The sequence below is a fragment of the Papaver somniferum genome, chromosome 7, assembly GCF_003573695.1.
Source record: "Papaver somniferum cultivar HN1 chromosome 7, ASM357369v1, whole genome shotgun sequence".
In the NCBI taxonomy this organism is placed as follows: Eukaryota; Viridiplantae; Streptophyta; class Magnoliopsida; order Ranunculales; family Papaveraceae; genus Papaver; species Papaver somniferum.
The window spans coordinates 161,213,176-161,225,217 of NC_039364.1; the positions used below are offsets into that span (position 1 = coordinate 161,213,176).

Genomic DNA, 12,042 nt, shown 5'->3' on the forward strand with positions numbered 1-12,042 from the left:
GGGGGGGGGGGGGGGGGGGGGGGGGGGGTGTATACCCAAATGTTGAGCCGTTTTACTATGATTAGCTGGGAAGAGAAGGTGGGAAACAAGGGGTTTTAGACGATGGTGGAATCTTACATCGGGGTGGGGGTTGTATACCCACTAATTTCCTGGTTTTCATCACGCTTTATTTTGTCCCCTTCATCTACCTGGATTATCTGAAGAAAGGTTGAGTGATTTTCATTGTTATCTTCTTCTTTAGATTATCTTCATAGAGTCTACATGGCCCCAAAAGTTCTTTACTGATTAAGCCCAACGAACCCAGTGCCTGATTGTTTGGCTCGAAGCATCATTTTTAACAAAAGTGATGGTGGGGTGGAGGAGGGAGTATCATTTTTACAATGAGGTTTAACTGCTTGGAGTAACCTATGCGTATACTGTAATAACTTTATTATAATGAATTGATTTTGTGTTTCTAACAAAAAAATTGGTCGCAGTACTACCGGTGATGTTATCATCAAAGCTGTTGCCTGAGATGGAAGTAGAGGACAATTCTAAGAGAGAACAGTTGTTGATTGGAATGCAAAATCTCCCTATACTCAAACAAATTGAAAAGATAAAGGTGGAATGGAGTTTTATTTTGTGAAATTCTTTTGTCTGTGTCCTTTTGGGGTTTCTTGCATCATGAAATAAGCTATCGTCAATAGTGCAGGCCAGAATTGAGATGATTGGAGCTGCATGCGAAAGTGCTGAAAAGGTCATAGCTGATACCCGGAAGGCGTATGGTTTGGGAGCTCGTCAGGTACAATCAGTTGTTCCAACTATTGATAAAGTTCAAGCTGCCAAAATCCAAGAGCAGGAGAATTTACTCCGAGCGGCCATAAATTCTGGTGAAACCCTTTCACAACTCCTTATTTTCTAATTTTGTTCAAAGATGTGTTCTGTATGCGTTGTTGCTTGTTATCTCCATGACCCGACAGAAGAAAAAGAAAGTTTACTTTAGTGTTATACAATTGTAGTATAGAACAGCAAATGTCCTTAAGTTTGTGTATTTTAGATTTGTTTTGTTCAATTTGGCATACTTTCGGGGTTGGTTCCTGTAAGTTCCAAGACACCAACCTGAAAATGTTTTCTTATCTGAAAGGCAAGACTAAGTGACTAAGTCTTCATATACGGATATTCCTGCACCAAGTGTAAAGGAGCAAGAAAAAGACTAACCTCACATATTGATTTGTTATCTAAATCAATATTTTCTCAATCGGGATGATATGAGACACGTACACTGTTTTTTAAGGCGTTGATCAACTAAAATTTCATTGTGGAGGTATGGCCATGTTTTTTCCTTTTTTTGTAAGTTCGCCAACTGCCATACTTTTCAGGATCGCGAATGCAAGTAGATCAAAGGCAACTTCCAGCTTCCCTTCCAGTGCATCTCGTAGATGTGCTTACTGTTGGAGACGGTCCACAGAATTTTCCTGATGCTTCTGGTAAACGCTCTGTTGCTCCTTATTGTTAATCTGAAGTGTCAGAATTTGCCTGATTTATAGTTAAATTCATACAGTCGATGACTTTGTGGTGACGCTCAAATTCTTAACTTTTCAGGCATGTATTCGAAGAACACACCAACATCTAATAATGTTAACAGCCAAGGAGCACTTCTACAGGTTAAATAACTTCTATGTGACATTTCTAGTGCTTCTATGTTGTCTGTTTCAGCTATGCATTTGCTGATTTATTTTATATTAATTAAGCTAAAGACAGCATTTTCATACTTAGTTTCTACACATGCTATTACTAATTTTATATCAAACTTACGTTGGGATACTTTTTTTCTTTAAGCCGTTAATGAATGGTACAAATGGACGAGATCAATCTTTCTTGACTTTTAACATAGTTATTTCCGCCGTTAATGAAAAGTACACATGAAGCACATCAATCTTTTTTCGACTCTTGAACAGTTATTTTCAAGTGTTATCTGCTTCTTAAAATTTATTATAATAAGTAGAGTTGTTTTAATATACATACTCAACTGTTTTTAATCAAGCATACTTTTGCAGTCTACGGCAGCACAAATTATAGGGAGATCAATTCCATCACCTGGTATTACTGGAGCTGCTTCATTTGATAATACAACCACTTCGCCTCTGCCATATGCGAACTCACCTAGGTCTGGCACAAACATAATGAACGCACCTTCTCCTCAGCAACAAACACAACAACAACAGCTGCATCAACAACAACTTCAGCAGCAGCAACAACAACAACAACTTCAGCAGCAGCAACAACTTCAAAGGCAGAAAATGATGCAGCAGTTACCTCCCCACCAGCAGCAACTTTTTGCCCAACAGGCGCTTAGGCAGAATGTGGGGCAAGGAGGAGTTGGACAGGTACGCATTTTATGACTAATGACTCAAGTAAAGCCAAACGAGAGTTGTAATAGTACGAGGAAGAAAAATGAAATTAACCCATCTCATCAAAACCATCACACCTGTCTAACATTGCAAATCTAGGTTAAAGTAAAGCTTGCCTAATTGTATCACACTTTTTTCTTTTTTTCTTTTTTTTTTTATCGGTATGGTATCATACTTTCCAATGGGTTCAGTTTTCCCTGTTACATTTTCAGCTCTTTTTTTTATCATTATTTAGACCTAAACATGAGATCAACTTAACCATATGCAGATAACAGATCTAACCCGGCATTAACATGTTCTTCGGCTCAAAAAATCAGTATCATGCATAGTACAGACACCATGCATATCAAAACAAATTATACCCTTATATAGAATTCATTGGTAGTCATTTTTACGTATTCATTCTCTGAATACGTGGGAATACCATGTACTCAGTTCTTACTTCAACTAAATTGAACAGTATCACAAACAGCACACACAGCTTCATGAAGCACGCACACCATGAAGAAGAAAAAGAAGCTAACTTATTTGGTCTTTTGACTTGGGCTTCTACTTCTATTTCTTCATGCTTGAATGATGTATAAACTGATTTCGTTATTGCAAGAGGCTAGACGAGAGTCTTTGTCATGCTTGCCACATGTCACTCTAACCTTTCCATCATAAGTTGAGAGACGCACCACATGGCGGCATGGTACAGCGCACTAGTTAGCTTTAACTTAATCAATCATTAAACTTAAGCTAGTCATAGTGCATGATTAAATTTAAGCCATAAACACCTTAATACAGATTACTTGTCCGACTTAACTTAATCTAATCGAGGATTAGCTTAGACTAATTTAGATTTATTGCACAAACCATAAAATTCCGAACTCAGATTTTGACTAGTCTTTTTGATTCAAACAGTCCAGAAAAAGTAACAAGCCAAGGGTTCAGGGGCAAAGAATCTAGTAACAGTTAGAATTTTATATTCACGCCAACTTCATTAATTAATTTGCTAATCAAGCATTCTAGACTTCGCACAATTAATTCAGTTCATTTCTATATAAGTGTAAACCATGGCTTTTAATAGTCTTGCATTATGATTTAGTCTCATTTCTTAATCATAAAAGCAAAATCCTTCCATCTCATCTACCATTACCTGTTTTTGCTTTTTGTTGGCAGAACCAGCTGTCACAACAGATGCATGATTTGTCAGGAACGTCTCAGAAATTTCAAACGGTAAGTCTACAAATATATTTTTGGTTTTTCTTAATATATTGTGTTGATTCTCTCTACTGAGAAGCAAATTTTGGTCATGGGCAACACCAGATGCAATATTCTCAACCATTAGGAAACCAGCAATTCCAAGGTAGGCAATTGCAATCTGGGCAAATGCAGCACGCCATTGGGCAAAACCAACTCAACCAAGGAAATCTAAGGAATCATTTAAGCCAGCTTGCTGGAACTGCTAATAATGCATTGTTCAGCGCTGCTCAATCGTCGCCGAACTCTCAAATGGTTCGACTTCATTTTTCATTTTTGTTTTGTTTTTTCCCGATTTCATTGCTTCTGCAATATGATTCCACAATAAAATACAGCTCTTTAAGAGCACATTCTAGGGATGGTATAAAGGTAATGTTCCTTGTATTGCTGATTAGAGTATGAGTTCTTGTTTTAGTTCCAATAAGTCTTGGATACTTTCTAAGAAAGGAAATACCTCCGCTTAATTGGCATTTGAGTCGATCCCGTGTTTTTTTTTAATCATTACTTCGGCATGTTTTTCCCCTTTCTCGCTTGGTTATCTAGTTCTTATGTTGCAGCATCTGTTACTGCATTAGCAAGCTTAGAAAGAAATAAGTCTCGGTAGAGCGATGTTTATTTCCTCCTTTATAGTTTAAGAAGTGTGCTAACAGTGAAATGCCTTCTCATTTGAATTCTATTTTCAGATTCCGAACATGTCATCTACGATTGCACCACAATCACTGTTGCCTAGGACCCAGGTTTGTCACTTTTTACCCACTATATTATTTTAAGTGATACATGATCTATTAATCTAACTTCGATACGATATCCCTTTAAGAAAAAACCCTTTAAATATGTTTGTCGGTGAAGGTGATAATAAGGTATTGATATATGGTTACTCACCTTGGCAATTACAGAATTTTTTAATTTTGGATGATAATTTGCTGAAAAGCGAATAGTGACAATATTTAACTGATTGTTGTCGTTGAATTTTTGTTCATGAATAACAGAGCGTTTTTAAGGATGTGATGTTATACACTCACTAATTTGTCATTAACTCTATATCTTTTTTATGTGTTTCCTGGAAACAGTTTGGACTATCCGGTGCACATCAACAAAGGAATCCCTCGTCACTCTTAAATGATCAAAGTATGTATCTGGTCCCTTTTTTGTTCTTTCCATCTGTTTATAACATGTCAAACACATACAGAAGTCAATTTGTAAACCCAACCCACCCACCATCATTTAGCGAAACCTCTTGGTGCAATAAGTTCTAAAGTTGATGGGAAACTTACTGACTACTGTTGGATGACAAGTCATGTTGGATCATCTGTTTCGGCGATATCAATTGCTGTCACACAATTGTCTTGGATCTGTGGAAACACGGTTGCGGTTGAAACTTGGTATACATTATATTAGGGTATCACCAGAAGGCTAAATGGCTTGCAATTTTCATTGCAGTGTTCAACATGGGAGCAGTAAATCCTGGTAATATGATGACAATGCAGCAGAAACAACAACAGCAACAACAGCAGCAGCAGCAACAACAGCAACAGCAGCAGCAACAACAACAACAGCAGCAACAACAACAACAACAACAGCAGCAGCAGCAACTTGGTGCACAAGGTGGCTTTGGTAATCTATCGGGCAATACGCAAAATCTACAATCTGGTTTGCTGCAACAGAATCCGAACTTCCAGCAACAGAATCAGCAGTAGCACAATAACCTCAGTAACCTCAATATTATCCCTTTTCAGTATACATTTGTCAGCCCGCTCTGATCAATGTTTAATTGCCAGTCTAGCTAGCAGAGGTAGTTAGGATGAGAAAGAATCTGCCCCTCAAGCCAGTGTATATAGATTATACATTCTAATTCTGAATTGTGTCTGGAAAAGTGAGTTTCAATTGCTGTGTATGCTGTCTTAAGCTGCAGTGCTTCTTGGTTAAAGAAGTTAGTTGTTAGAATGTAAAGCATCAACATTTTTTCTTGTTGACGCGTTATTTTTCTGTTTTCGGACTGTATTCTAATACACAATTACCCATATCTATGTTTTGATCTTGTTTATCAAAAAAAGAAAGAAAAGTTTTGATGTAGAACAGCAAAAAGGGACATGGTCAAGAAGGGGTACCCATGGTCCAACAAGAAACTTGTGTGACATGGTATTTGCAGTTGTCCTATGGAAGCTCTGGTCTGAAGAAACAACATAATTTTTCATGACAAACAAAGCTCTTCGAAGTTAACATAGAAGTCAAAAGGCAGGATTTCAAGTTCAGTTTAGACTAGTACTGTATGAAATGCATCCAACTTATAGTAATTTAAAATTAACTGCACCAACAACCAAAATTACAGGGTAGTAATGCATATGTCAAACCAGAAACAAAAACAAGCAAAAACCAATAACCGCATTCCTGAACAACTTTTCTCAAATGGATAGAGAGGGTATTATCGGTAATCTCTTTACTCAAAAGTTGAACCTTTTAACTAGGACTGCACAACGGGTAGGGTGGGTAGGATATGGCCTATACCCGCCACCCTACCCGTTTATTGGCGGTTAAGAAAAATTTCACCCGCCACCCTACCCGCCATTAAACGGGTAAGATCCTACCCAACCCATTCTCTGGTGGGTCGGGTAGGGTGACGGGTATAATCGTTTTTTTTTTTCTGCAGGAACATATACATCATCAAGTACAACAGAATGGGCTATGTCTGAGATGATGAAAGTGAATTACAGGAACTAAACTAACAAGAGAAACTGCTGGTTCTTGTTGTACAGTTAAGAGTTTTCTGCACTTCTTGAGCAAGTAAATCTACGTTTGGTGATCCAGAAGATGAACCTACTTCAGAAATTGAAGGAGGAGGAGTCGAATAAACGGGTGCTGCTGGTGTTGTACCTCTACCCCAAACACCACCACCGCCATGACCTCCAGCTACACCACCACCAGCACCATGATCTCCAGTTACACCACGACCAGCAAGTCAATCCACGTTTGGTGATCCAGAAGATGAACAAACTTCAGAAATTGAAGGAGGAGAAGGAGTCGAAGATATGGGTGCTGCTGTTGGTGTTCCTCTTCCCCAAACACAAATACCACCACCACCACCACGATCTCCAGTTTCACCAACACGATCTCCAGTTTCACCGCCTCCAAGACCTCCAGTTACACCACCACCACGACCTCCAGTTACACCACCAACACGACCGCCAACATTTCCACCACCCCGACCACGACCTCCAGTTTCACCACCACGACCACGACCTCCAGTGACACTACCACCCCGACCTCCAGCATCACCAACGCGACCACAAATTCCACGACCACAAATTCCACAACTTTAGCTTTCTTAGCCAACAACTAACAAGCATTGCAGCTCTTCATATTGACCTTCTTCTTCAATCATCATCTACGATGATGGAATAAGTACTAAGATCACCAAATAAATCTGCATACAAGTAATATCACAACAAGTTGAGTAAAGAGAGAAACAAAAAGAGTTTTAGAGTACTAGTTGAATGGCCATAATGGTTTTTGATTAATCAATTCAAAGTGTCACACTATAGAGATATATAAAGACAACTCCATAAAACAGACGGCCAAAAAGAATGTAGGAGAAAAGCAAAAGGCAGTGAAGAAGTAGTGGTGGTGGTAGTCACTGGGATTTGGATCTGCATACTCAGTCAGATGTATCCATATCTATAGAATGCCAATCCAACAACATGTCAACAACGATCTTGAATAATGAATGTATATATCTTTAGGTATTTATTTAGACTACTATGTATAAAGTTACTGGTAGCTTATACGGTGTAAGAACTCTCAAAGATATATTAGCAGTCCTGTCTGTTGGTGACAGGCTCTGGACATTTGAGTGAGACTTGTTAGTTTTGCGCTGGTATTTGCCATATCTTGTAACAGAATGTAAGAAACTCTGATAAATATGATTTCGATTAAGAGTCAGGACTCAGGTGATCATTCTACTTCATCAGTTCTTTGGTGATTTTTCTACTGAGGTTTTCATCCGTTCAGGTTCAGGTGCACATGCCATATTTGATGGTGTTACGGGGCAGCCACATGGGGGATTGATGAAGTTGGGTATTAAGGTTTAGCAAGATGACCACTATATAACCTGACCACTTGCCTTCATTCCAAGGACTCCAAGTCTGAGACACTATTTTCAAATTATAAGAAGCTAACAATTCATGTCACAGTTGATAGTTATAATACTTACATGAAGTAGAAATATAATAGTTATACTATAATCATCATTTATACGACATATAATAGTTATACTATATTCTAAGAAACTGAAAACAACATAGACTTGACAAATGTAGGAGAATAAATGTAGGAAATTCGTGTACCTGACTCTAAGACGTCATCCTCCTTCTCTTCAGCTCCAAATGTAGATGGATCCATATCAATCGGTGTCCTTAACCAGTTTTGTAGGAGAATCAATGATTCCACAGTTCGGGGTTTTAAAGAACTTCGGAAATGACCAAGTATTCGCTTTCCAGTACTGAAAGCAGATTCACTTGCAACTGAAGAGACGGGAATAGCAAGTATGTCTCTTGCTATAAGTGATAGAATATCAAATATTGCAGCATTGCTTTTCCACCAAGTCAGTATATCAAACTTCGAACCATTTTTGTTGTCTTTTGTTGGTGAGTAAATCTGTTCCGATAAGTATCTTTCCACCTCTGATTTGTCAACATCCTCCGTTATAGATAACTGGGTTTTACGTTCTTCTCTATGGGCCTTATGTCTTCTCTTTCTATGTGACGTAGAACTAGAACTACAACTCTCTTGACTAGGACTACCACCAGTATCACCTACGGACTCTGACGAGGCTAACACACTTCCTACACCTATATATTCTGCCTTATAAGCTGTGAATAATTCATTAAAATCCTCTTTCACTACATCTAACCAATTGCTTACCAATCTTTGTTTCATCCAAGGATTATCATGCACAATCAGGTCTTCTAGTATTACTTGCAGGCCACGTTCTTTTTCTCTTGGGTCAAGAAGCACAACAATAAACAATAAAGGATTCATGTTCTTATGCTCACCCCAATACTTGTTGTATTTAAGTAACATCTTCTCACCCATATGGCTTAAATGAGGATCATGATGAGCTTTTTTCCATTCATTTAACTCTCCACGTACATCACAAATTTCCCCCAAAAATGTATGCGAAGTGACATACGTAGAACCAGAAAACTCCACAGTGGCTTCAAAAAATACCTGTAGAAACAGTTTTAATATTCTTAGAAAATATTCTTAGTTTAAACTACAAATACCCTGAATATGCAATTATTTTTTAATATTCTCAGTTTCCAACACACTTACTATCATGACACCAACACAGAGGGATGGAAACTATAATTGCCTTTTCAAGTGGTCTGTGCAATTTCAGAAAGCAAATGATAATGTACCTGATCCAACTTACTATATGAAAATGCAGGAAGATTTAACCAAGGAATTGGACGCCAATTTGCTCAAGGAAGGCTAGACAAGATTGATCAATGTCCTAATAACTCAGCTGCTGTAAAAGGACTAAAGGATGCATATCCCCTGTTTTTCTGTCTTAGTTTTACATACATAAGAAATGCTCAAGAGATTCCAATGGCCAAAACACAACAGAAATAATCAATGGAATTTCATAAAAAAGAAAGCAATACAAAAGAGAGCAGTGCAAAAGAAAGCGTAACAAAGCAGAGCCTCACAAAAGAAAGTAATTCAATGCACAGTAGTACAAAGACGAGTATTAGTGTATTACAAAGCAAGGTAATACAAGACAGAGTAATTCTCAACCTTCTTCAAGTGTATCATCTCCACCTCCATGAATAGAGCAAGACAGAAGGGACATTTTTCAGAGAGTAAAAGCAAAAGTTATGGATAGAATGACATTTGCAGGATGGTAATGACTGCAGTATAGTAGTTATGATTCAGAGCTGCTTCAAATTAATTAGTAATGGATTACCAGTAGTCAAAACTCAAAAAAAGGAATGAGGTTTGACACTTTTGTAAGAGTTTATTAGTAGGCAGTCATCTAATCTATACATAATTGATTAAATCTGACACTATATTTCCCTAGTAGCAAATACTTTACTTCTCTTTTCACAACATCTGACAGCTTCTATAAGCCCATTCAACCCGAAAGTTATACTTGCATGGTGAAGCAAAATCATGTTATCAGGTAATACCTAAACTTTTTACAGGTGGTGTATTGAGAACACCTGATATTAGGGAGTAACAAAGTGGCACCAGGTAACATTTGCATCATTTCCAACACCTGATTTCACCATCTATGGAGGAAACAAGACCAGGGTAGAGAAACCCCCAACAAGTGAATTCAGAAAGGAAATAAAAATTGCAAAGGATATTGTTACACATACAAGTTACCATTGATGGATTCCAGAGAGCTTTCTCAACTCCAGGAATACTGGGTACAGTAAGAATAATAATTAAATACATCCAAACCAAAAACAAAATTTATTTACGATGAAGCTTGATTAGCTGAAAGATGACTAAACTGATGTTGGTTTGATGACCATGTACATGTTGGAAAACTAGTTGCTGATGAAACTAAAAGGAGGTCACTATCATCTAATCTATTCACAAATTTGTTGGAAATATCGAACTAAAGAGCAAACTGAATATAATTTAGAGATTACTAACTTTGTGTTTTATAATCATGCTGATAGTTAAAGAGAATGAAATTTAAAATACCTGTAGAAACTGAACTAGGACTCGAGCATTAGCCACTTTTCAGGAGCATGCACGCGAGGCTTTTTCTTCTTGGCTTTCCTTCTACCAGATAAGGGAACTTCATCAGCATCAGAATCAGAAGAACTGGATTCTATTTCATCAAGAAACTCAGTACTGTCAATATCATCAACATTAACACCCATTACTGATTCATCGGGAATATCGAAGATAAACCTCTCACGAAATGATTTATCAGATCGTCCTAGCCTTATAAAGACTTTTTCGTATTTTTCTGCTGCATCCAACATCAAGTAAATGGAGTTCCATCTTGTTTTCACGTCTAACACTAATCCCTTTTTGTATTCCATTCTTTCAAGAAATAAGGCATCTAAGAATTTCTTCATTCTAGAAGGAGAGGCCGTGACGTATTTAACCACCGACCTGATTCTGCTCACTGAAGTATGATATTTCTTCAACCCATCCTTAACAACTAAAGCTAATACGTGGGCAGCACACCTTACATGTAAATGTTTACCTCCTACAATCGACGATCCCCAACTTACAACTTTCTCTTGGACATATTCAATTGATTTTTTATTTGCAGATGCATTATCGAGCGTGATGGTGAACACTCTCTCAAGACCCCACTCTATCAAACATTTCTCCAATGCTCTTCCAATATGCTCACCTCCATGACTAGTAATTTGACAGAAACATATTATTCTTTTGTGTAACTTCCAGTGGTCATCGATGAAGTGGGCAGTAACTACCATGTAGTTGTAGTTCTGAATGGATGTCCATGTATCAGTTGTGAGACAAACTCTAACCTTGTTCGACTTGAAATAGTTCACCAAATTGGCTTTTTCACTCAAAAACAGTCCACAGATATCACGATAGACGGTCATCCGCGATGGAATTTTGAACCTCGGCTCAAGATATCTACAAAATGCTATAAATCCTTCTCCTTCAACCATTCGGAAAGACTGTTCATCTGTGATAATGAACTTTATCAAGGCTCTCCTACATCCATCTTGACAGAACGTAACCCCAACTGTTTGTTGCTGATCTCCCAGATTGCTAGGCTGACCGAGAGAGTCCAACTGCGCAGCTTCTAGTGACTCCAAATACTTCCGACACTTGGTCAAATGCCAGTTCAAATTTGATGTGCCATACTTCTTACCACCAGCCCTATATTTACCACCTTCACAGTAGTTACATTTCCCCCATTTAATACCAGCTTCATCAACACTCTTTTGGAAATGCTCCCACACTGAAGATGTTATGTTCCGCTTCATACTTTCCCTGACCTCAGGTTGAGAAGATGGTGGAGGTGGAGGTGGCGGAGATATAATAACCCTGACCCTTTGTTGCACGGATTGAGATGCATCTTGAGAGGGAATAGGAGGTCTCGTTGACATCAATTCTGTAATCTCAACCATGCTTCCTCACTAGAAAGAACAAGTGATATGAATAGAAAGCAAAAAAAGTTAACAGGCTTCAAAGGGTCCTAATAACAGCACTGAAATCTAGAGAACAGCACTGAAATCTAGAATTAGACAGTAGTTATATCCGTCTGTTGGTTAAGATACCCTTGGAGAATTAGAGGGTTCTATTGGTATCGATGATAGTGTTATTCTGCGTTGTATTGACTTGGAATAAGGAATTTGAGACTCATGTATAGATCTTTATTGGGAAAGTGGCATTAGAGATATTCTGCAGA

At 38.0% G+C, this 12,042-nt stretch overlaps 1 protein-coding gene across 1 annotated transcript in view; it reads left to right on the forward strand.

Moving 5' to 3' along the window:
* LOC113298923 (mediator of RNA polymerase II transcription subunit 8-like) overlaps positions 1 to 5,653 on the forward strand; it is a 14,482-nt gene extending 8,829 nt beyond the window's left edge. Inside the window, exons 3-12 of the mRNA XM_026547805.1 lie at positions 477 to 601; positions 692 to 869; positions 1,359 to 1,466; positions 1,582 to 1,643; positions 2,037 to 2,366; positions 3,552 to 3,608; positions 3,699 to 3,887; positions 4,316 to 4,369; positions 4,703 to 4,760; positions 5,073 to 5,653. Of these exons, the coding sequence (XP_026403590.1) occupies positions 477 to 601; positions 692 to 869; positions 1,359 to 1,466; positions 1,582 to 1,643; positions 2,037 to 2,366; positions 3,552 to 3,608; positions 3,699 to 3,887; positions 4,316 to 4,369; positions 4,703 to 4,760; positions 5,073 to 5,329 (1,418 nt within the window). The 3' untranslated portion in view covers positions 5,330 to 5,653. The remainder of the gene's footprint in view (positions 1 to 476; positions 602 to 691; positions 870 to 1,358; positions 1,467 to 1,581; positions 1,644 to 2,036; positions 2,367 to 3,551; positions 3,609 to 3,698; positions 3,888 to 4,315; positions 4,370 to 4,702; positions 4,761 to 5,072) is intronic.
* Positions 5,654 to 12,042: the final 6,389 nt, after the last annotated feature.